General features: G+C 36.3%; 1 protein-coding gene across 1 annotated transcript; it reads right to left on the reverse strand.

Moving 5' to 3' along the window:
• Positions 1 to 312: 312 nt before the first annotated feature.
• On the reverse strand, positions 313 to 25,464 carry LOC113044474 (Krueppel-like factor 12). Its single transcript, XM_026204504.1, has 6 exons — positions 25,277 to 25,464; positions 13,186 to 13,267; positions 9,387 to 9,936; positions 5,695 to 5,833; positions 2,231 to 2,388; positions 313 to 2,129 (listed from the first exon to the last, which is right to left on the reverse strand). The coding sequence occupies exons 2-6, from the start codon at positions 13,249 to 13,251 to the stop codon at positions 1,936 to 1,938; spliced, it is 1,107 nt and encodes a 368-aa protein (XP_026060289.1). The 5' UTR covers positions 13,252 to 13,267; positions 25,277 to 25,464; the 3' UTR covers positions 313 to 1,935.
• Positions 25,465 to 27,511: the final 2,047 nt, after the last annotated feature.

Consider the following 27,511-nt stretch of genomic DNA (forward strand, 5'->3'; position numbering starts at 1 on the left):
TTGAATGAGAAGGTGTGTCCAAACTTTCGGTCTGTACTATATATATATAAATATATATATATATAATTAATTGTTGGCAATATACGAAATTGCAATATTAAGAAACATTCATTTTGCCAAATCGCATAGTTTTAGTTTCATTATCTACCAGAATTATAAATAAACGAATCCATCAATCCATAGTCTATTTGATCTGTTATAATTTCTCTTTTGTATTCTGTTCTTTCTAAGAATATCACTTAATCTCTAAACTCAAAAGGCATATGCATTTTGGCCTTTGTATGGTCTTTAACATCACACAAGTCTTTTCTGTACATACAAATCTGTGCTTTTATTCATGCCTTTTTCTAACATATACTGTATTTATATATAAATTCACAGTTAAATCCATATAAAACTGAAATGTTTACCATAACATCATTTACAGATACATCATTGTAGAAGAGAGAGAGAGAGAGAGAGAGAGAGAAATCAAATAAAAGGAATGCCCATTTGACGATCATTTACAATCATGATTTTTAGTCACTGGGTTCCCTGTAAAATACTATACATTTTGGCATCACATATTTATGGACAGAAGGGTGCAAATCTCAGAATACAGAACAAATATATGACATACAATACAAACAAACAAAAAATATATACCACATGGTAAAGATGATAAAATATACAGACATCTGCTACACTGGTTTTGTGCACAAATGATGCAAGGAAAATGTAAAACGGTGCGAGAGAATGTCTCCCTCATACAACTGAGTCCTGAGAGGACAGAACACTACATCAATGAAATGGCCATCTCCTAACATTCAGTTATATAACATTTCAGATTCCATAATAAAGTGATAACCGGAGCCCATGCAGATTTTGAAGCTAGAATGTGAAATTTCAATAAATGCCTTGTGATAATGTCATGTTTTATCTTTGCTTGTATTATTTTCTTTGTTTTGTGTTTGTGGATGCATGTCTTTTTAATTGAAACAAGTTTGTACTTACACAATGACAGCCATGCCATTATTACCCTGCACATTGTAAATAACATTTTTCACCCCAAAGTTGTATTTGCTAAATGCATTAGCAAAGCTTGCACTGAACAGATGTCGTCTCCTCTGCAATGCTTTTTAGACAAACATTGTGATATGCTATTCCAGAAGGCTTCCATGAGTAATCCTGAAGGAAACCTGAAGGTTTGGAGACTCAAATACATTTAAAGGTGCTCTATACGATTTTCAACCACTATATTGACTTATTTCACTTAAAATCCATCTGATATTTTCTTCTAAAATGAGCATTTTTCTCAGGCTCTCATGTGCAGGTTTAGCAATTTCACTCTAATGGCAATGCATAGGTCATTTCATTGCCATTAAAGGGAAATAACCGAACATAAATATAGGAGCCTGAGAACAAATGCTATGGCTTTTGCTTCTGCATATAACTTTGGCTTTTGTAAACAATGTCAAGCTAAGTATTATGCAAATATAGGAAAATGGCATGTGGGAAAGCTCCATACTGTCTCATTATAAATGCAAGGAGGGCTAAGGGTAACAGAAAGCTAGAATTGCACAAACAGAAGGGTTCTGACTTCACTCTCTGCTTAGGATGTTGTTACTACACTATATCATTACATAGCAAATAGTTGCTTGCCTATTCTATAGTATTTATGTGTATAAATCGTATACAGCACCTTTAACAGTACATGGCTTTTAATAGTTAGTACAAGACTCTGTGTCTCCACCATTATGAATAAACCTCACATAAAAGTGCAGAAGATAAACCATATGAGGGAAATATAGATCTTCAACATGGTCTCTCATTCCTGGCAAATTCCCATGTCTTTCACCTCCTTGTCATGCGAGGTGTAATTCCAGACCTTCTGCATGCGACACTGGCAGATAGAGACCTGCTCTGTCTGTTTACATTGTCCGTCGAACGTCATTTTCACACTGTGCATGTTTGTGGGGCGTGTCTGCGACGGTGGAGGGCGAGGTGGTCAGAGCGGGAGAAGCTGCGGTCACAGTCGCTGCATTTGAACGGTTTGACGCCGGTGTGTTTGCGGTAATGTCGTGTCAGCTCGTCAGAGCGAGCGAACTTCCATGTGCAGTTATCCCATGTGCACTTATATGGCTTCTCCCCTGAGAGAGAGGGAGAGAGAAACATAGAAAAGGTAAATAAAGTACTTGACAGGAACAGAACGTATTTCAAAACGACCTGATGGAAATGTTGGCTGACTCACCTGTGTGTGTGCGTCTGTGGGCTTTCAGATGAGAGCTCTTGGTGTAAACCTTATTGCAGCCCTCAAACTCACACCTGTGAATGCGTCTCCTCTTCGAGTCAGGGGACTCTGAAGGCCTGGGCCTCCGCAGGCTCTCGATGCTGAACGGCAACAGGGAGCTGCAACCACAGCATATGATTTCTAATGTTAGTAAGGATATCACGAAGACAGTTTCGTTTAGTACAACAATGGTAGTCACACACAAACTCACTTACTGCTGTTCCTGTCATTATGGTGACATTCCATAGGCATAATGGTTTTTATACTGTACAAATCGTATTTTTTATCCTCTTACCATAAACTTTCCCCTCACACAAAATTGTTCTAACATTTTTCCAAATACTTCATTCGGTATGATTTATGAACTGTTTTCCTCATTTCTCATTTACTGGTATTACTATGCTTGTGGGAACATTTAAATGTCCATGTAACATAGTGAATACCAGCACACACACACACACACACACGCACACACACACACTTACTTAGCTATCTAAATGGGGACATTGCAAATTGCAAATCTGCATTAGTTGTTAATCTTCTCAGGTTTTGCTCACTTTTGGGTACAATTTTGTCCCCAAAATAAGGTTAAGTAGGTACACACACACACACACACACCAAACTACTCGGTATATAAGACGTTAGATCTAATGTAATTTTTAATTCAGAATGATGGGCAAAAATAATAATTTATTTCAAAATACATTCCCATGTACTATATTCATGATAGATAATTATTAGTAATAATATTTACTATTATAAAATTTTATTTATACACACATACGAACTGCAAATGTGTGGGAATAAACTCGATGGAAAAAAAAAAAAAAGAAAAAAGAAGAAAAAATAAAAAGAAAAGTTTCGTTTACTTCAAATGGCCACTTGAGGGAGCTACGCTAACAGAATAATTAATGAACGCCATTAGAAAACGTTCTAAGGGTGAAGTAATGTTAAATTATTTATCCTTTTCCACCCTATTCTGCAGTCATCTAGAATTATATCAGTAGTTATTTGTTTCCCTTAAGATCTTAATTTACCAGATTGGATCTCTGTGGTGATATTTCCACAGAGGGACACGCAAATATTAAAAGAGTTTGCATGCTCCATGCATTCAGTAAATATGTTAATCTAAGAAAATTTAGGCCTATTTGTTGTTTACTCATAGAGTTTAAAAAATAGTCATGGTTAAGAATAAGTTTGAATATGCTAACCAGCCCGACGACAGTATAATATTTGCAAAAAGGGCGGGGGCATGTTTAGAAAACTGTACGAAAAAGCTATTATTTTTTGCACTTCCGTTTGGTGGCGCCAATGGTTCAGAAATGTATACACCTACAAACATTTGCAGAATTCTATAACATTTTACATTTTTTGTCATTTAAAGATCAAAAGCGAGCATCAAATGGACATTATTCGCCTACATTTACAGTGCATATTTTAAGTAAGGGGAAATCTGACTTTTTTTCTCGAATTCAATTTAATTTTCTTGTCAGGATAAATTAGATGCTGTGCCTACTTTTCCCTGGAAATGTTTTCCGAGTGGCAGAAGAGGCCTTTTCACCCCCCCACAGAGCCACTTCCTGTTTCTTTTGGGCTGCAGGAGTGTGAGGGTATGTGTGTGTGGAGGGGGGTCAACAAGGGGCACCTGTAGCTTTTGGCACACTCCATCACTTTAGAGGCCCAAAGAGGAAAAGAAAGATAGAAAACCTCCTAGATCTTTTCTCCTCCTTCAAACAATATCTACATTCTTTAAAATGCTGTCACTATTTTCCACATTCCGTTAGAACTATGTGTTCATACACACTTTGGATTTTTTATTCCGAGGTCAGAGGAACTCCATCTAAAATTTTACAGTAAGAATCAAGGACTGTTGTCAACAAAAAAGAGAACCAGGGAGGGAAACAGCAGCTGCTGTCAGACTAAACTCAGCACAGTCATTTATGTTCCGTCTTTTGTTTGTATGTTTCCCACTGGAGAACACCAGAGGGGCTTTCCAGGGGTGCTGACGTGCAGGGCAGCATCACTGTCTGGAGACCAGTTTATCAGTTTAATATAATAATAAACATCCATTCATTATTCAGCTGATCACAGGTCAGGGGATACATAAACCTGCATCGACTCCTGCACCTGTGTCCACAACACGTTCAACCTGAAGCACACACTCCCTCTGAGACTGCTTAAACAAGGCCATACTCGCAAAATGTTTACCATGAATGTGCTTTAAATCAGATCAGACGAATGCGTAAAAATATAAACATGCTCAGAAAAAAAGGTACAAAAGCTACACTAGTATTATTCACTCCAGTGAAAGCTTTTCTAACTTTCTTTCTGAGAATGTATGAAGCTAATTATAATAATACAAATAATAATACAATACTGGAATTATTTACGAATCCGGTCAAAATGTCGGAAAATGTCCCCAGGGGTTTTTTGTCAGATTTAAAATGCTGTCCCTAAACTATAACTGCTTAGAAGCAGTATACTGTATATACAAACACTAGATGACTCACTGGATCACACCCTTATTGATTTAAGAACCAACAGGTCAGATAAGCAATAAGACACATTCGCTTTCACACTAATATTCACTCCTGGAACTTTATGAATCATACTGGCACCTTTGTCATTTCAACACATTCGTAGGCAGCACTGTCAGCCAATTTCCTCTGTTCCTATTTGCTTTCTTATAAATTCACAAACACTTCAGGTATATGTACCATATCTAATTCTTTATATATAAATTCTGTCTGCTGTTAAATATCTATGTGATGGAGACTTCTTGAAGTTGCCTTCCATCACTGTTTTCATTGTGTTCGTTACCGTTCTAAGTACTGTAGGTATGGTCTTAAAAGAAGCAGAAACCTGTGGAAAGCTCTCAGTTGAGTTAATTTATGGGAATGTTTGTGCAAATGTTTCTCTTGGTTTTATCCATTTATTTGTATCGTATTTACCTATGCTGGATTCAAATTCTTAATTATCTTATTCATGTTATGTTATAGTTATCTATTAATCATATGGTAAGGTAAGAGTAAATGTTATAAAATGGGATGTTCCAATGAGTAAGAGTAGAAAAGCTGTAAGATGACTGTCACTCGTAGAAAGGGGAATTGGTACTGTTTTTAGTACCTGTCCCTTTTTTAGTTTTAATAATAACCTTTGTTTTTATGCTCTTAAACATATTAATTTGCACGTTTTGCACATCTGCTTTAGAAAGCACCTTTTTGGATGCCAACAGGCCTCTCATGATTTACATCTTGATGTGATTCTATTTGTAACAGCTTGGGTCCCTATCACAATCTAAATATTGTTTTTTCTAAATTCTTTGTCATCCTGGATATCACATCACTGTGCACACAGTCATATGTCACAATGATAGACAGGATTGGATAACAGATATTGCAGATTAATGTTGAGGGTGTCTTTACTCTTGCACGGCGCGGGCGATAGTCAGGGCAGTGGATCCTGTTTCATTCACACTCTCCAAGGTCACGTTGGGCAGGTCATCATCCTCGCTGTCACTCAGAGATCGCCGAGGCGACAGTCCATCTGCGATTCGGTGTGTGACTAGATAAAAACAGAGGTGGTGCAGGTGAATTTACAATACATACAAAGATCAAAATAATTCCTTAGTCCACCAGAGTTAATCTACAGTCTGCATAATAAATAAATAAACAAACAGTGTTGAGTTTCTGTACTTGATCCAGAGCTTTTGCATGGTAGTTTTTAACTACTATATACTGTACTTACATTTGAATTGATCAATAGATACAATGTACTTTTGTGTACATCTTTTTAATATTGTACTAATTAATACATATATATAGATACATATGTAACTAATTTCTGTAGTTATGTCTATAAATGCATGGAATTGATTCAGTTATGTGGACACTGGCTCTTTAGTATAATTCTATGGCCAAAGCACTAAACCATTAAATGAAACTATGAATCGAATGACATTTTGATTAATGTTCCAATAAAGGATTGGTGGACAATAGAGAGTTTCCTTAAAGAAATAGTTGAGCCATTAATTTATTCACCCTCATGTCCTTCCAAACCTATATTTTGTTTTTTTTTTCTCCATGAAACAATTTTTGAAGTATCTTCACAAAGATTTTTTTTTTCTATACAACAGCAGTTCATAGAGACCAATGGAAGCACCATTAAAGCATATGAAGTTATCATGCTAAACAATTGTGTGATAAATGGATCCAAATACAAGCACAATTTTAATTGAATTAGTGTTGTTACTGTAAACTAAAAGCTTTCAAAAATTGTTTTCAGTAATAGAAATAAAATACATATATTAGGTGAAAAACTTAAAACACAAATGAGAAATGTTGGCCTGGCAACTACTGAAATAAAATAAATTCAAGTACTAAAATTGCTAAAACTAACCCTGAAAGCTAAATGGAAATATTAGCAAAAAAAATCAAATAAAACTGTAATTGCCACAATTCTGACTTTATTCCTCAAAACCGCGCTTATACCATGCAATACTGACTTTATAACTCTCAACAGCAAGTTTATATCACATAATTCTGAGAAAAAAGTCTGAACCGTTTATATATTGCAATTCTTAATTTAGAACTTGTAGTTGTGAGTTTATATCTCACAATTCTGAGAAAAAAACGTGGAAATACAAGATGTAAACTCACAACTGTGAGAAAAAAAGAGATAAAAAGTTGCAATTAACTCAATGGAGGAAACTGGCTTCCATACTAAAGCGAAATTACTTAAACTAAAATGATCTAAAATACTAATAAATACTATAATAGTATATAACAATACTACAATAACACTGCTTTACAGTTGATTAAACACTGATAATCTAAACCTCCCCTATATAACCTTTTTTAAGCAGTTTTGACATCTTGACGTTTGGTTATTAGAATCTGAAGAACTAATGGCATTTATATTCTTGACATCCACAGTCTGCCAATCAGACTGACATTAACAGAACAAAATGTTTCTGAGTGAACTCATCTATTCCTAGCTCAAATGAATGACAGAATGCAGTTCTTTCTATTCTTGCAATAAGAGCGCTGGGCATGTTTGTGTTGGTTTGTTTTGTTTGGTTTGGTTGTAAAAGCAATTTCAAATGTCTCCGTTGTATTCCGTGTCATTCCATGGCCCTTCTTGTTGCCATGGATACTTCATGAGAGACTGCAGAGCATAAGGGCACGGACCCTCAAGATAGGGGGCTGGTCTCTCTGTGTGAATCTTGAATGTTTTTTAATGAACTGAAATTGGATTATCATAAAGTGTAAACTGCACAGGTCTAATTATGTGTCAATACACACTGTGTGCTTCTGATGTGGATAAATGGCCTTCTCTGATTGGTCAGTCTATTGCAGAAAGAGCTCTGAGACACATCACACACACTAATAAAGGACATAAGAGAGAGTTATATGACATCGGACATCTCCAGCCTCTATCTACACCTCCCCCCAGGATGAAAAAAGAATAAAAGAATAAATGGAAAGCCTTCCTAACCAAAGAGTCCATTAAAAACAGCTCTGTTGCCCAAAGGCAAGCTTTCCTAGATAGAAAAAAGGGCTTGAGTGTCTTTAAACATGCTTCTTATCACAGTTGCTATTGTGTTTCTGCCATACGCTCTGTCACTAATAAACCCAGGTGCCCTCGTTTAGCTTAGTGGAGTTTTTGCCATAGCATCTACTTCCTGCACTGATGTAGCGGCAGGAAAATAAAGAGACGAGCACAATGGAGCTGCACTCATAAGAGCTGAGCCTGTCTAACACACAGCCTGGATCTGGGTTCTGTCACGGACCCTGCCAAGAACACGGAAACTCTAAGAGAGGCTTTGAAACACAGTGCTTTGCACTTAAAGACAAAGAGGGAGGAAAGTGGAGAGAGGAAGAGAGTGAAAGACTTTGCAGGAACATGGGTTTTGCCACAAAAGTGGCCTGGATGCTGGCATTTGACCTCAGAACAGTGATTATTTAACTATGCAAAGCGCCTTTAGAAGACAAATTTACATTTACATTTATGCCTTTGGCAATATTTATCAGTATGTGTGTTGGGAATTGAACCCACAACCTTTTATGCTGCTAACACAATGCTCTACCACTGAGCCAAAGGAACAATGAAGTCAGAAGCCGGTTTGCTTGCTGACGAACGTTGTGATTTCAGAATAAATTTCTTCAATTTGAATGAAAAAATAAAAATAAAACAGAAAACGCAAGCTTTTTTAACAAGTCATGTTGAAACACTAAAAATATCAGCAGGAGATACTGAAATTACAAGGGAGATAAAAATAAATCGGACAGTCAACATTATAAAAATTTACATAAAAACAAAGGAAAACCAGGTAATGCACACTTTCTTTATAAATAAAGTTTTTTTTTTTATCAATAAACTATGTTTGTACATGTTTGTAGTATTTGTATTTAATGCTAATAAAATAAAATAGGACATTTACATCAATGTAAGGTCAGTTGAGATACTATTGTTGTTTTATTCATGTTTTACTTTTTTATTTATTTTTATTAGATTTTTTTTTTTTAATTTAGTCATTGTAGTAAATAGTGTTTTTAAAATAGATTTTTATTTAAGTTTTAACAGTACCCAATTTAGATTTTTTTTTTTTTTGGTAACACTTTAAGTTTAGGGGCCAATTCTCATTATTAACTAGCATATGACTTAACTACCTTACTAAATATTAATTATCAGTAATTAGGAGTTTTTGAGACAAAAGTCATAGATAATGGTTTGTTAATAGCGAGAATTGGACCTGAAAATAAAGTGTGACTTTTTTTTTTCAATGAACATTTATTTAATTTCAAATAACAAACGTTATATGTTTTAACATTTTATTTTTCAATGAAAAAAAAAATCTAAAAATTGAATGCATTGGCTCTAAATTGTTCCTGATCCATTACCTATCGAGTCACATGCACCATAACAGCACCCTTTTACCATAATGATTCAGAATTTGAAAAAAGGATGTTTGTATGTTACAGCCAGTTCAGTAAGTTTATTGGACAAAATGGCAGACAACAACTAGGCTTTTCAGCAAGGCAATTTCATTGGCTGTTTAGGCTGTCAGTCATTTATTTGTCATGAGTTTATTAAGACAACCAAGCTTCTGTCTCACCTTTCCTGTGCATCCTGTTTTCCTCCAGCAGCGGCATCATGAGCCTGCTGTTCCCCAGCGATCCCACTCCAGGGAAGACCAGCGGCATGGGCTGCATCACCACCGGCACGCGGCGTGGGTGCAGGTGGACCGGGCTGGAGCAAGGAGGCATCAGCTGGGGCATGTGCAAAAACGACTGCCCCCTGAGACTCCTGGACGGGGGAGATGCCACCACTGGAGACATCTTCAGACGAGGAACAGGGGTTATTACTGAAGTGGAGGAGGATGAAGGCATAGATAATGATGACGGTGATGAAGATGACACCGATTTGCTGGAAGGAGGGGAGCGTGGACAAAATCGGATTGATGATGAGGATGACGAAGGAGACGAGGATAAAGATGAGGATGCTGAAAGTGTCGGGGAGGTTCTGGCTTTGTTGGTGGACAGGTCCACGGGCTCTGTTTGTGTCTGGAAGGGGTCGGACAGGAGTCGTCTATCATCTGATGGTTTCCCAAATCTGCGGTTCAACACCAGAACGCCCATCTCTGTGTAGTCATGGATCACAGGAGACTGAGAGGAAAGAGAGAAAATTAAGTATCAGTTAACAATTAATTACTGTTACACTGAAACAGGAACATTGTAGGATTTCCTAGGATTTCAGTCTTAAAGAGTCCTTACCCGAAAAAGAGATTGCATTGAATATTTATGGCCTTAATAGTAAAGTTGAATAGTAAAAATGAACCATTCTGTCATCACCCCATGTTGTGTGAATTTCTTTCTCCTGTTGTACACAAAATAAGATATGTTTAAGTTGCTGGTAGCCACTGACTTCCATAATATTTATTTTCCATACTCTGGAAGTCGATTGCTTGGTTGCCAGCATTCTTTAAAATATCTTCTTTCATGTTCAACAGAAGAAAGGAACTCATACAGGTTTAGAACAGCACTTTAATTTTTGTGTGTTTTGTTCTATTTATTCATTTATTAAAATGTATATTTTGGACATTTTATTCACCTTATATTGAAAAGATAAAGTATGCTATTTTCTGTGAGTGTGTGAGACTTCAGACTCAGCTGAAATGGGTAAATAACTAAAAGAATAACACAGTGCAGTAAATGATAAAGCGATTTGTGCTAGAAACCAGTGTTTATCATAATAAATTAAAATGATATGACAAATCAGTTTGCAATATCAAGCAACATATCAGGCTGTTTTTGTAAAGCTAAAATAAGGAAGCCTTGCACATTCAAGTAACAAAAAGCCATGCAGGGTCTTATTAACGTTGACATTTTCTAAAATGTAAAAATTAAACTGACAATTTTTATGAAATGGCAAGGTTAGTTCAAATTGTAAATAAATCATATGCGTCATTGAACCAGATGGATATCATTAATTTTATTTTGTTATCTCACTGGAATAAACAGAGTTCAGATGTAAAAGAAATGTATATCTGAACACTGTCATCCTTTTATTCAGCAAGAATCATTAAACTGTTCAAAAGTCATTTATTATGTTTCAAAATATTTATATTTTAAATAAATGCTTTTTTTCCACAAACTGTACTTATATTGGAACACATATTCTCTATTAATTAAGAGTTTTCCTTCATTAAACTCCTAATTTGCTGCTTATTAATAGTTAGTAAGGGAGTTGTTAAGTTTAGTTATGAGTTATGGTTCAAGGGATCTAAGATATGGTCATGCAGAATAAGGCATGATTTATTAATATGCTAGTAAAATGCATGCTAATAAGATAACAACTAGTTAATAGGGAGAATAGGTCCTTAAAATATTGTGTTGCCGTAATATTTCACAATATTACTGTTTTTAATGTATTTATCAGATAAATGCAGCAAAATGTCACTTATAAGCAGGTCCATCACTGAATAGAAGAAAGGATTACTCTTAATGCATGCTTGGCAAGGAGAGATTCGGAGTGAAATAATCTATGATTGCCTTTGCAGGTGGCTGAAATGAAAATTGGAGGGCTAAAGGACTGCGGCACCTAAATTATTGAGAGTGCCTGTTTATTATACAGGAGGAAAACACACCACAAAAGGTGCAGAGAAAAAGTGAAGAAAAAGCGGTCTCTCAGACATTTACTGACTCAGCTGTTATCCTAAATTAACATCAGTAAATCGACAGAACATTCCAGTCAAAGATGTCAGAAGCACTCACTCAGACTCAATGAAAGCATGGACAAAAAAGTGGTCTGCTGGCAGCATGATTTCTAGCCCAGAAACGGCCCTTCTGTTTTTTACTGTGGTTGACTTGGAGGTTGTTCAGCCGAAATGGAACATGTTTTGAAACTCCATCTCTACCCCGTTTCTCTCTCTCTCTCTAGACTCATGCTTCACCTTTCCCACCTTCCTATCCCTCCCCTCCCACACGGCCCATAACCAACCCCTCGTATGGGGGGCTACCAGTTATTATGGCTAATTTTCCGAATCCAAAGAGCTTCTGTTGAGGACGGCTTTAATAGGGGGAGCAATGCATTTCCAAGAAAAGGGTCTTGGCATTGAGCCCACTCAAACAAGAAGCATGTTCCAGTGACTGTGCTGCCTGTTGATTTAACACACTTCAGAGCTGAGCTGTGTGGCCCACACACATCCTGCACTCAACCCCATCAATGACACGACAATGCCAACCGCTAAAACGGCTAAAAAAGGGTGCAAAATATTAGGTGTGTGGGTTTTGCTCTGTATGAATATGGAGAGAGAAAGCTTTAGGACTTGGGGACTGGGGGAAGCATGTTTATATGTTTATATGCGCCTGTCCTCCAACAAAAAACTACCATATAGGTCATTTGTGCAAGCACTTTATTACAACCTATATTTACAGTACGTTTTAAAGTTAAGCTCCATCTAGCAGGCATTCAAATAATTACAGTATCGTGTTACGCCTGTCATCATGAAATTACATATAACATCATTACCAATCAAAATGCACGTTTATTTAAATGCAATGTGTTGAATTTTTACACCGATCTCACAGTAATTCGTGCAGATTTTACTAGGCGAATGACCACACCTAACTCCACCCATAAACCTAGCCATCACAGAAATCATGCTAAATCATATCATATCATTTATGAGCAGGTGTGTTCGCTAGCGATCAAACCCATGATTGCATGAGTACATATCATCGTATATTGGAATACTTTACCGAAACCCAAATTATACTGCAAATAAAAGAGTACAAAAAATTAATATGAAAATGTCCTGTTGTCGATAGGGGCACAATTGTAGTAAACACTCTGATGGGTCTTATTTCAGGGATTTCGACAAACTGAAATTCTAGCATGTATCCTGAAGTACACTAAAGATAGCACAGTAAAGTACAGTCACTCAGTACAGTGAATCTCATCCAAACTTCCTGATTTCCAAAGTAAAATGTCCTGATATTTCTGCATAAGCACCAAAATATTATCATTGCAAAATTGTATAACTCTCATTATTTTCAGAATGATATTAAAAGTAATTGCCTTGAAAAAAAAAAAAAAAACAGAAATAAAAACTGTAGCAAAAAATATTTGTAGTCCACGATGTAGGCAGACTTTTAATGTGTAATTTTGACTTATTTATTTATTTATTTATTTATGTATTGTTCGTTTTTTGGTTGGTTTGTTGGACTATAACACTTTCCTCCATTTTGATTGGCCAAGGGGTGATAAATACAACAGCACTGGTTTGCATCATTTCGCTTGCCTGCGTTCACAGTGTTCCAGACGGTCTGACTATGGTTTTGGTTAATTATGACCATTATCACCTTGAGTTTTGAAAGCCTCTACGCACGCGCACCGTCTTTTTGATGGCTTACCCGTCTCTGTGACTCTGCAGGATCGATTTTGACTGGCAGGGCTGGCATCCCATCCAGCATCAACATCCTGATGGCACTGTTCCTGTGAGGGATAGCAGAAAAACAATGTTAGGCTTTAATAACTTGTTAAATCACACTGTGCTGTTCTGCAGACTATCATCAGCCGTAGTGAGGAGCAGAGAAATCGAATATGTTTTGGATATAACTGTGATGACACGACAGAGTAAAAACCTCTCAGCCTTGGATGTTTCTCACAGATCATATAGAAGCTGTGCTTTGTGACAACTGAATAGATAGACTGTGTGAGGATAACAATAAACATATGTGAGAGAGCACGCCAGGCGGTTTAATACGCATTAATATATCATTCTGAGAAGTGTTTACTGTTAGTACTACGTGAGGTATTTTACAATGTTTTTCAAGATAGGAACAGATGCCTTGACTTGTGAAAAAAATCTATCAGTTGTTATTTACCATTTTCTGTTTACTTCTCCATTTGTGAACACAGCAGCTTGAAAACAACTCACTCAAACATTGCCACGTAATCTTGTTTTAGATTCTTTTCAGGCAACAATCATGAATTATGACACCTGGCAAGACATTAGTTACTTCATAAGGAATGTTATAACACATAACTTACATAACTGTATTGACATTGCCCATGATTTGATATTCAATTAAGATATTATTAATGGGTCATTTCAGGAAAGTAAAGAACCATTATACAGCTGGATTTATGCAGTAGTTAGACATTTTCTGAGTTCATGTGATTCTGATTGTTAAACGATAGTATAGTAAACAAGATGTAATGTAATGAACGTTAACAAATAGCTTCCAACTTCCAGACAGCAGGAAATGAAAGGTGTGAAATTTACACCAGCACAAACGATTATAATTCAGATGGGCAAGCTGTTATATTCACTACTACAGAATCACTCTCTGCTAGTAATCACTGATTCCCTGCTTCAGCAATGCCATTATACATCTAGACATTTACTGGAAGCTAAAGGGTTAATGGCATGATAATGGATCTATTAATTGATTACAAAAATTAATTATATATTATTTATATTTACTTTGAAATGTCATGGGGTGCAATTAGGGGAATAAGAAAAAAAACCCAATACAAACAAACAAACAGTACGTTATATCAGAGAGGAAACTTGCAGATCCTTATGACAAATCTCGAGACTCTTCAACTTTTGATTTGAATAATTTATTATATTAAATGATTTATATAATATATAAAAATATATTACCTAATTTTTTTTTACTAAATTTATCAGCCAGTTTAAACCTATATGACGCTAACATGAATAAACATGAATATTTATTTATTAAAATTTTACTTTTCACTATTGTGAATACTCTTATATGTCTTTGATCTTAATCACATTTGTGCAAATTCTTAAAATAATTCTGATCCCACTTGTTAATGTTCAGACTTTATGAATTTAACTACAACTAACTCTAGAGGAATGAAGCACAGGCAGCTATGTGCTCACAAACTTGCATAAAGAGCATTTGGAAGTACTGCATTGCGTAACATTGAATGTTTCCTTGGTTTTTGGAGGTCATGGGGTTAGTCCTGTCTAACTCCGCAGTAGACTACTGATAAACAGAGGAGGTGGATTATATCTGGAAATCACCTTATTTCTTCCTGTCACTGCAGCACTTGCAGATTCGTTAGAGAGACTGGAAACAGTTGACTGCTTTGGCTTCTTTTGACCTGGTTAGTTTACTCTGTGTGTGTGTGTGTGTGTGTGTGTGTGTGTGTGTGCATGACTGTAATCCCTGGCAGACAGGATGTCAGAGGAAACGGGTGGGGTCTGAAGGGCTGTGCCCACTTAAAATCCCTGCTTCCAATGTTGTATATGTCCATGTGTTGCTGGGTTTTTCAAAACAGAGAACACCCAAACCAACTTTAACGGCACAGATCGGAGGAAACTTCACTTCCCCATAAATGCTCTTACCAAAGAAGCTCCACTTTAAAGCACTGCTCCACACCACACCCAGGTGATGATGGACAGCACCCCACTTTACATGTCTGTATGTACAGTAGCACCTCATTCAACATCTTTAAAACATCTGTGAGTTCTCGGATAAAGCCATTAGAAATGTTCTGTTGATTGGGATTGGTCGGCTATTGCGGTATTTTATATTTCCTGTTCTGATGTCTTGGTTTGAATGATGAGGTAAATATGTAATGAATGTCTTTACATACATCTGGTAAAGAAGATTTTCTCAGGCATTCATAGTTATTTACATTAGTGACTTAGGATCTTAGGAAAGGTAAGCACACCATTGAGAATGAAGTGTGTGTGTGTGTGTGTGTGTGTGCGTGTGTGTGTGTGTGTGTGTATGTATGTATGTATGTATGTATATATATTGTGTGTGTGTGCTATTTAGTCATTAGCTTAGTAACATGATTATGTTAGAAAATGTTATTCTAGGTTAAAGTATTGGGTCATTAGTTTAGTTACATGCTTATTTCAAAATCTATTGAAACTATATTGATTCAACTATGATGCAATCTCTATTAAGATTAGATGATGTCTACAACAAAGCAAATCGTCTTTCTCTCAGTTTTCACTCATTTAGAGAAAGCAGTGACTCAACATATTTTCTGGTAAGTTGGCAAGCTTCATCAGAATGTGACCTCAGGCCAAAGCTGCTTCCTGCCCACTGCCATGCTAGAACATCTCCCTCATCTCCACTCTTCCCTTTTCTCCTTCCTCCCCTGTTAGATAACAGACACATCTGCGTCTTAACTCACACAGCTCTGGGATGTAGCTCCAAGACCAGACCTCTCCTTTTTAAAGTGATCTCAGTAACCATGAGCTGAGAAACTGAGCAGAACCAAAGACCCTGCTCTGGATCCATCCCCAGGATGCAGGCTTCTATATTCTCCTGCTTTGCGTAATTGTCTTTTGCCAAAAAGCTCTGAGTGACTTCAGACTTTCCATTTCAACAGAACTCATTTTCCTTGGCAGGACAACTTCTGTCGGATAGAGCCAGGACATTGTCAAACCTCCAAGAGAGGAAAAGTGAGGGAGAGAAGAAGACTGTGTGTGTGTGTGTGTGTGTGTGTGTATGTGAGGAATTGCTTGGGTGAGGTGTGCAGTTACACTATTTGAATCAACTGTGAATACACAGCAACATTTAAAGAATTGATTGGCCAGACCTTTGCAGTAAAACATTGCCAGGAACAGTTGTGGCCACTAATGCAAACATTCCAGTCTTCTGAACGGACTCTTCTTGTTCAGCAGATCTCTGAACAATTTCATCGGAACATGTCATTCCACGAAACAGACTCATAAATAAGGTTTTCTCATTCTTGGTTCCTGTTAGAGTGTTCTCTTTTTGTTTCTATTAGTGTCTCGTTATTGAGGAAATCTACTAAATCATAAGTGGTTCTCAAATTGTGGTTACTGTGGATCCCAGAAGAGAGAGAGAGAGACTCAAGAATCGATTCGCTTAACAATACTGATTCTTTCAGGAATGGAAAAGGTAATGGTCTTTATGAATGAGTTCCTGAATTATTCACGCAACCAATTTTTTCAAAAACATGGATATAACACACTGTTATATGTATAAGGAATAATTAATAGACACTGATAATGGCTGTATTTACATTATCCTGTTCACTACACAGCCACAAAGTTAAATATTTCAACACAAAATAGAGCCCTAAAAAAAAAAGAAGAGAGAGAGAGAGAGAGAGAGAGAGAGAGAGAAGATTTTGTGAAGAAAAAAAGCAAGCAAATGAAGTTGAATGAATGAAGTGAATGAAAAATAAATAAATACAAACTCATACTGAAGACTTCTGAGGTCACGTTCACTACAATTATTAAATGAGACGCAAAATGCCGGCATTTGGGTTAATATGAAATGAACAAGAGAGTTTTTTCACGGTGTGATCCAAGAGATATGAAAGTAGCAGAATAAAGTATTCCAGTGCAATGTTAAATAAAAATAAAAGCAATATCAAATTTGATTTCCTTGATCTATATATGTATGCCATTTACAGCTCAAACATTTATGCGTATGTTGCTGACAGTTCATAAATGTGAACTAAGATAAATGTGAATTTGTTAAAAGCTATTAATGTTCTCAAATCTCCAAAAAATTTATAAAATAATAATAATAATAATAAATAAAAGTCTGGTTTAATCCAAGACCACTACAGTCAGAGACTCAAACGGACTGAGCTCACAGCGGCCCATTTAACACATCTTGTGGTGATCTATCATCAATAGTTGTAAAGAGATTTTGGCATTATGGCTACAATAATAAACATTCCAGACAAGATGTTGATGTATGAAATCCTTGAATGCTCTTCATGGATGAAATGGCCTTCTCTCTCAGCCTCACAATCCATGCTTTGTGTGAAGATTCATCTGCTCCTCACAGTCTTTAAAGTAAATAAACGACATAACGTCTCTTGCAGATTCTGCTAATTTAGTTCAGAAATAAGGCTTCTGCATTTTCCACTTGCCTTCCGAGAGGACTAGAAGTGAACACGCTTGCTTACACATCTGTTATTGATTTGAGGAGAGCCTGGAACCCCTCTGTTTAAATCTGTCAGTGTGAGGAGCGCATACATAGGTTAGTATTTACTGACCTACTTGCCTCTTGCCATACAGGTGACAGAGGGTCAAGTTTTTGTGTCTGTGGGTGGAAGGTCTGTCAGATGTCTAATGAATCTATCATGTATGTGGAAAACTATTTTAATCTAACAAGTGTCTTTTCTCAGTCTTGCATGAAATCAAGTACCCAGAGTGAAAGTATCAAAAACAGTTTTTCCTGTTTTGCAAACAACTCAACTAAACCTTGAAATGCAGTCTACGCTTTTTTCTCTGCCGTCTTCCTGTCTGTAATTTCTTCTTCATCTGTTTCTCTCTGAGACTGCACAGCCTGCTGTAAGACACGTACTAGTGCAGATCAGAGATCAGTTTTACAATGGTGAAGATCAAGACCTTACTAAACGATCCTGCTCCCGGATCAGGCCAAAAAGATGACAAATGGCCTCTGGGTCCCAGCTTGGACTGGTTTGCTGTGCTCTCTTCCATGAAGACAGCGGCCCAGAATCTTCTGAAGCTCTCTCTCTAGTGTTCTGCTGGACAGGGTGAGACAGATGTGTGTAATTTGACTTGAACTGTTGAACCGCATGCCGTCAAACTGTTTATTATCAGAGGTCTGGCACACACCAGGTTGCGCAATATTTGAAGGCCATGTTATTAGGCAATATTGCGCAATGCATGCCGTCGACAGTGAAGAGTTTCAGAAAAAACGTGTTCGTTGAAAAAGAGAGCTTGAAAAAAAAAAAAAAAATATATATATATATATATATATATATATTAGTGCTGTCAATCGATTAAAAAAAATTAACTAATTAATCGCACAATTTTTTAAAATTAATCGCGATTAATCGCGATTAATCGCAATTAAAAGACTGAAACTTTTTGGATATGTAAATGTAAAATGTAAATAATTAATGCAAACTTAAGACAAAGAAACTATTTAAATTCAAAATATGATTGTTTATTGGAATTTTTGTTTAACTTGTAACACAGATTTTCTCATGTAAACAACATACCTGTAATAAACCATCAATATCCTCCAAATTAACTGTTGGCTTGAAAGCGATATTTATTACAGAAATAAAAACACAGGCATGTAAGTACCATTTGAATTTCAAAACAATCAATGCCAATAAAAAACAAAAATGATTTCCATGTTGAATTCTAAGTGGACTGCAAAAAAAAATCCAAAGTATAGTCATTGCCAGTGCTTTAAGTGGGCCAGTACACACAGGTACTCAGTACCGCCACTTCCAAATATAGCTCTTGAGCGTACCGCCACCTCTTCGTGCGCCCAGAACGTGCTTGTAGCGTACCGGTACGCTCATTTGGACATCTGTTTTAATAGAGGTTTTAATCGTTTACCTGCACTGCCGATTTTCAGAGCGCCCTTCACAATGCAAGCTTCCTAATTCATCCCACCCAGAGCAGTAACTACATTACCCATTCACCCTTAAGTTATACAAGTGAATAGCGCATGTGTCGCTTTTCCCACTGTTAAATGTCAACAACTCAACGTGGCCGGAGAAGGTGTGTGAAACTCGTTATGAGTGTACACCACACTCGGTTCGGTTAAAAATCAAATACAGTTAACAACAACATTTAATATGTTTTCTTGGCTTCAGACTCTGAATACTGCAAGAACAAGACCAGAATCAGATGATTCGCTGACTGACACCTCACCTAGTCTGAATGATATCATTGCAGGTCAGACTCAAGCTAATGAAGTAATGCAGCTTTCAGGAAGGGTGACCAGACGGGACAGAAAAATTCGGGACAGTCCCTAAATCTAAACTGTTGTCCCGACTCCCGAATCTGGCCCTAATTGTCCCGGAAGTTATACTAAAGCAAAATCTTGAGTATTTATTGTCTGATAAACATTAAAAACTGTCTGCGGAGGTTCAGTCGCCCTAAGTTCTAAAAAAATACCGTAGACGGCAAGGCACAAATTTAGATATTAATTTATCTAATTAATCTATAGCCTATGCACAAAGACAATATGATCTTTTTGTCCCCTTTTTGTTTTAAAGCTTGATGAAGAGAGAGAGCGCAAGTTGCTGCAGCTGAGGAGGACAGTGATGCACGCGCACAGGAGTGATTGACAGTTCGCGGCACTGTGTACAAAAAATACTCCGCTACACAATTATTTAGTTATTTTCGTTTAAGCTTATTAACGTTAGCGTTACAGAAAGGTCTGATTTACGCACTGTTACAACAGTCATTGTTTTTTTATTTTTTTTATTTTTTAAACAATGACATTTGAGTTCATGATTTTAATGTTGCTGTTTCTTGTGGCAGACTGAAGAGTAATCCGGCAGAGTTTTATACTGAAACTTTCCGTCTAAAAGTCCTTCCTTGGTCTTATCCACATTTCTTTGCAACCGCGTTAATTGCGTTATTTTTTTTTAACGCGTTAAATATTTCAAATTAATCGAATGCGTTAACGCGCTAATTTTGACAGCACTAATATATATATATATATATATATATATATATATATATATATATATATATATATATATATATATATATATATATATATATATATATATATATATTAAATATGGGCAACCATAATATCATTTTAATGTTTCTACATGCAGGTCAGTTGACTGCATTGACTTGAACTATATAGCTACAGTAAATGGACTTGCTTTCTGGTTCCATTAAGGGACAGCCTCTAAAGGCCACATTTTTGGATTTGGTCTGATCATAAATAATGAGCACAACTGTTGTTAAACTTATAGAGATTATTGTGCTCAGTTGTCCATTTTGCACTTTGTACACTGTTACATTTTGCCGCCTTCACACCTCTGACTGCTCTCAAAATGGTTTGCAGTATATACAGAAGTGAATTAATGACATTCTCAACAGTTTTGAGAATTGTGTTTCCTGCATGGTTAGAACCATTATGGTTGCAAGTATAGCTAAACATTGAAAAACTTGCTCGGAAATTGAATTCAACTTGCTCATTAAAATGCAATATTCAAAGCAAGAAATACAGTATACTCAACTACTTTAAAACATTTGCAGGCATGTTCTAACCAAATGCACAATAAAGAACATTTCAAATTTCAGAATATTCCATATTTAAAAAAATATAAAGTGATAAACAGTAACGTTTTTAAAACCTACATGTTGAGAAGTAAAGGAATGTGACAGTTTTATAAATAAATGTACAATTTTAGAATTTGAAAACATTTTCTAATAAAATATTTGCTTTGACTTTTGCATCAATACACTCCTAATTTGCTGCTTATTAATATTTAGTAAGGTAGTTAAGTTTAGCTATTGGGTAGGATTATGTAGAATATGGTCATGCAGAATATGTGCTTTATAAATGCTAATAAACAACTAATATGTTAATAATAGGCATCCAAATAGTTAAAAGTGAGAACTGGACCCAATACTAAAATGTTACCAAATATTTAGATAAAAAATTCCATGGCTGAACATTTTTGAACAGTGACATAAAATGTTGATTCACGAACCAATGAAATTATTTATGCAAAAAGACTGATCCAATGAAACATTTTTAAGATGTGAGATGAGAAAAGGCCATGAAATTGCCATCATGACACACTTTCAGTAAACTTAAATCCAAATGAAACACATTAAAATCACAATATTTACAATACAGATTCATTTTGCATTAGCAGAAAAGCATTGCACATATATTCTGAATATTCAATATTTCACTCAGTCCAAATAACCACCCACCAAGGTGTTTGAAAGTTTGGCCTGTTTCACAGCTGGAAGAGATCTGCCCGCATTCCCATTAGGCTGTGCAACCTCAGGGGGCAGCGCTAGCCCTCCCCAGCTGTCCCGAGCATTGTGGGAAAGCCCAAGCCTTTTCTAGAGCAGTGCCAGAAAAGATTGAGCCCCTAAAGCGCAGCGTGAGTGCCAGTAACCAAGCATGCTAACTAGCGTGACCGCTAACCACCCAGAGACTGATCATCATACAAAGAGTAAACTTACAGAAAAGCAGCGAAGAGAGAAGGGAAGCAGAAGGGAAGGAGGACAGGAAATGATGTGATCACTAGAGATTATGCAGCCCTTCCAAAACAGATAATGACCACAGAGCCTTTCTGGATACTCAAAAGGCATGCATTTTTTTTTACCCCTTGAACGAGATTAGCCCTCTTAGAGTGTTATGATGCCCCTGCTCATAATGAGCAAGGCAGCTGTGTTTGTTTTCCAGCAGTGCATGCTCACACAGGGCTGGGTAAGAACTGTTTTTCCTTCTCTGTCCTTGGTGAGGCTGGAAAACTCACAGCTGCATTTAAAGACTAGGGGGAAAAGCGGAGAATGTGAACAAGAATGAACAACTGCAGGTAAAAACCAAGGAAGAGACCGAAAGGAGTGAACGAGAGAGAGCAAGACTTAAAAGTATACAGCTTTTAGCTCTTCCGATGTAATTGGCCCTGACAGCAGCAGCAGGGCTGAAGACAACTGTCTGGCTTTGACAGATCCCTAACCAGGAACAGATCCCACTTGAAACTCTCTCCCTCTTCCTCTTGCGTTTGGAGGTCAGGCCCCACCAGGAGTGGCTGTGGGGTCAGAGGTCAAAGTTTAGTCAAAGTGTTCACAGGAAGTGCATCCGCTACAGGCTCTGGTTGTAGCCCTTTAGCAGAGCTCAGTTTAATGGGCCAGGCGGTCACTAGGGAGGTCTGCTGTTTCCCGTACTGTACAGGAACCTCCCTGCCACTTCACTCTTTGTAGGTTGGTGACTCACAAAGGAGATTTAGTTCCTCTGATTTCTGTTCTGCGTGCACATGTGTGTAGGTGTGTGTAAGTGCATGGCTGCATGCAAGCAGCTGGTTTTCTATGCCAAGGAGAGAATTAGTTTGAAAGCAAAAGATTGAGCTTATCGTTGAATACTTGTAGTTACATTTCCATTAACTGTTTTGGCTTCCAAGACTTTATTAGTCTAGTGTACTGATTTGGGATAACCATCTAAAAGTAAACAATCAACAATGCCAGTATTTTGTAATATTGAAATCACTGAGTATTGCAGTTGAGTTTATGTCAGCTCCACATGTGAATGAACAAATGTTGGTTAAACAGCTTGCCTTATTTGGGTTATAGATATAAACCCAGTTAGTGACTGTTAAGAGGTGTTGCAATAATGGGATGTTTTAAAATGTCATATCTGCACACCTTGTAGGGTCCTAATGTACTTCCACTGACCTTCCACTTTCAATTACTATATATTGCAAAAAACAAAAAAACATTTCAGCTGTTCGGGGGGTGTACAATTCAAAAGTTTAGTGACAGCTGTTGTATTATTTTTTTCTTAATGGGAAAACAATATTGACAAGCATAATATATTGATATATACATTGCATTAATGATAAACACTGAACATTTTCTTTATACTATGTATGTGTTTAGTTTTTTTTTTTTTTTTAAATCAAAGGTCAGTTACATAGTAAATAAATAATACATGCTTCAAAAACATTTTACTTTACACTATTTATTTATTTATTTAACTTGGTTAGTTTAGTTTATTACCAAGTAAATAATAAATACTCTAAATGTAACTTTATTTAAACTTTTTTTAGATATTAATTATTATTATTATTTTTTTTAAATTGCACTATGTTTCTGGTATGTATGGATCTGTAAGTGTATTTATTTTTTGTTTGTTTAGTAAAGGCCAGTTCAGGTTCATTGTTCTTTTTTTACTATTTACATAGTAAATAAATAACATACAGTATACTTCAAAAAACATCAAAACTGTTTACATTACCCTATTTATTTATTTAAATTAAAGGTTTGTTATGTTTATTAAAAAAACAACAACATAAAAACCGCAAAACAGTGTTTACATCACACTTTGTTTATTGTTTCTTAAAAGTTTATTATTTCATTTAATTAGATGTATTTTTTTTTTCAAATAAATGTTCAGAATCACAGTAGGTTTGCTGTGTTTTCGAAATTGAAACCGAAATTTCCTGAAACTTCGCAACTACATCGACTACTAAAACTTCATGAATTTCAAGATTAATGCTACTCATATTGGAATAAACAAAACAATTGTCCACAAATCAACAACAAATTTGTCCATAGCCAAAAACACATTTTAAAACTTTCATCAATCGATTTACAGGTTGTGTGGATGCTAGAGCCCATACCTGCATCTAGGACTGCACGCAGGGAAACGCCCCAGATGGATTGCCAGTCCATTGCACGGATTCTAAAAACTTGCAACACAAAATCTGTCCACACCTGATCAAACCCCCTTAAACTATTGATTCAGATCTTGTTTGCACGAAGCCCACACATTCACCCTTTAGCAGCTCTCTCACGCCCACTTTGTGTTCCTAAAGACCATCTACAAAAACAACCACCCAGAGGGGAACCTGCAGAGCTCCAGCAGCCTCACTGGGTCATTATAGTGCCACAGTGAGAGGAAAGATTGTTTACTTTATTGACTTTTAGGTGAAGAAATGCTTCCAAAAAATAAACGAGACCCAATGACCCCCGAACTTCCTCACCATGCAACTGCAGCACAAAGCTCATCCGGTGCAGACGTGACCGACACTAGACACAGATCAACACTCTCAGGTGCGGTTTCTGCTCTGCGGTGCAGAGGATGCTGTATATTTATAGCTAATTAAACTGTATTTTACTTTAATAGTACTGTGGTTTCTTAAAATGATGTCTAATTATTTTTCAGAAATTTGAAGACCTGATTGACTTGGCTAGGAATACCATGTCACATACTTGAGAGGGAAACCACTGGCAGATGGAGAGAGAGAAAACCATGCCAAATCAGATGCAACACCTCTAGTTCCTTACTGGTCTACAACAGAGCTACTGTTCTTCTGTGCACTTCTTGCATTTACGTTTATCATGTACTATTGTCTCAAAAGATTCTGAAGCAGTTCCTACAGAAGTATAGAACAGACAGACGAAGAGAGCAAGAAATAGGAAGTAAATGCAACCCTGGAGTCTTTCATAAGCACCCATAAGAAAAACAAACCCATTATATAGCATTTATGTAACATTTATAAATGTGCAGAGGACTACTTAGATGCATAAAATTAACTCTTATGTGACACAAAATAAACAGGAAGAGAGAACATGCAGTAAAAAAATCACAATACTGTAAACACATTGTATAAAATGATCAATAATGCACTCAAACAAAATAAATAATACAAATCAACAGCAATGAAGTTATAAAGAGTTCTAAAAAAAATCCAGTACTTCTGTCACACTACTTATAACTCTTACACTATTCAATCTTGAGCCCTAACATTTTACTTATTAAATGTGCAGTTATGTTAACACTCAAACTTTAAATATTCATAACAATTATTTGAATGTAATGTTTTATTTATTTATTATTATTCCTAAAATAAAGACTTTAAGTAGCTCTTACTTCCAGTGACAATATTACCGGCCTTTAAATGACAGCTGACAGGTCCAACAAACTAACAGTCTTTGGAATGATAAACTAAACCAAAAAAAAAAAAAAAAAAACATTAGACATTACTGACCTTGTTTATTAACCTCAGTAATTGACAGCAAGAACCACTATCCTTACAGCGTCCCTCTGTCTCCCTCTTTTCTGTCTTGTTTTCCTCTGTCGCACTTTCTAATACGACCCCTCTCTGTCTGTCTCTCTCTCTCTCTCTCTCTCTCTTCCCTCCTCCGCCGCCGTGTGTTTCTCAGGAGGAAATGAATGGAACTGCTCACACAGTGCTGTTCTACTCACAGGGCTTGGGTCACATGACCAGGCTGAATGAAGAGAGGGGGTGGACCCTCAGGCTGAGAGGCGAGAGGACAAGGACTGTGTGTGTGTGTGTGTGTACTGTATGAGCATATGAGAGAGAAGGTGTCAGACTACGAAAATGTTGTGGGTGTTAACCTATGCATATATAGAGTTAGTAGAGTTGGTTTATTTTAACTTTCTGGTGGAGATGGAGACCATCTCAAATTATTCTCAAAAGATCATCAGATACACATTAGTTTTAGAGCTCTCTTTTTATGTTAATGTTGTTCATCTGTATGGTACAATGAAAAAAAAAAAAAAAACTTTAATATCCACAAAAAGCTTTCTCTGTTTTAGAAGGTTCTTTTGATTGCTAAAATGTTCTTCACAAGAAAAAAAAAGGGTTATTTTAAGAACTTTTAACTGAAAATCAGAACATACAACTATAATATATTTTATACATTTCATAATATGTAAAAAATGTTTAATGTTTAATTCACACCCACACCCCATATATAAGAAAATACATTAATGTATGTTAATTTTTATTTTATTTCATCTCTCAGTTATAACCTTTAATTCATTTGAAAATAAAATTTGGTATTACAAGTTCAGCAAAATTAGAAAAACTTAAAAAAATTCATTTTATTAAGCTTCATTTTTATATTTAGTATATGCTAAATATATATTTTTAAATATATTTTGGCCAGAAAAACATATATATAGAAACAATATATATATATATATATATATATATATATAGAAACAATATATATATTATATATTATATATTGCTGTATTATATATATATATTATGCTGTATGGCCAAAATGGTTACTAAAAGTGACAAGTACTTAGTACACGTACTTATAGTGTACTTACAGTGTATTTATCTAAGAAAGTTCTGGTAATAGATGATAACTACATGGGGTAGGGTTAGGTTTAGGGGTAGGTTCAGGGTTAGTACCTAGTTATTACATAGTTATTGTAATTACTATAATAAGTAGTATATACATGTGGAACAGGACTGTAAAATAAAGTGCTACATAAATTTATATTAAGTTTCCTGAGGCATAAAATACAAACCTCTGAGCAATAAAAAGTTCCTCAGGGAATGAAAAAAGTAAACAAACAATCATTGACTGATTTTTATTGCTCAGAGGTTGCTCTTTCATAGCTCAGGAGATTTAAATGAGATATAAAATCATCTTAAAGATGAAGAAATGCCTGGATGGTAGTGAACACATGTTGTCTAGCTAGTAGAATTATGTTCCTCAACCTCTGTTGCTTACAAGGCAAAAATGTTCAACCACAGTAAACCACCACTGGGCCAGAGGTAACAATGCACCAGCATGTCAGTGACCTGCCCACAGAAATGGTGGTCATTGATGTATAAGGAGACTACACACACTACAAATACACAGCTAAATATACTGAACAAAGTAGAAATAAGGTTAAAAAAGATGTAAGAAATAACGTTTTAAACAATCCAGAAATGAACTGTTTTCACCATGTGTTAATGAGCAACCAAAATGTCCATCCAGAGCAAGCACTAGCCCTCCCTAACATATGTGTGTGTGTGTGTGTGCAGCTAATTGAGGAAGTCTGGGGGATGTGTGTGACTCTTCTTGGAGGCCAGTCGTCAGTTGCCATAGCGACCTGCTCTCCCACCTTGTGTCGGTCCTGTGCTTTTGTGGAGGTGTGAGAGGAGGTGGAGGACTCTCTCTAGCGTTCTCTGTCTTTCCACCCCCTCTCACTGCGCTACTGTGTCTCAAAGCTGTTAAAAACATCCCTTCCATTTGAACTATTCAGTTCGTGAACAGGAAAAGCTAAAGTGAACAGGAAGTTGAGTGTAATTAGGAACAGGTTGCTCACAGGTGAAGAATTACTGTGAGCTGTGGACAAAGGCTGCAGGGACGGTCAAACTGCTGTTGCAATCTGTTCAGCTGCTTCGGTGCCATTGCGATTTGAGACGAAAACGCAAGTTTTACATGGAAGTTTAGTGGTTTCAGCAGATCCA

Source organism: Carassius auratus, chromosome 26 (genome assembly GCF_003368295.1).
Source record: "Carassius auratus strain Wakin chromosome 26, ASM336829v1, whole genome shotgun sequence".
NCBI classification, from domain to species: Eukaryota; Metazoa; Chordata; class Actinopteri; order Cypriniformes; family Cyprinidae; genus Carassius; species Carassius auratus.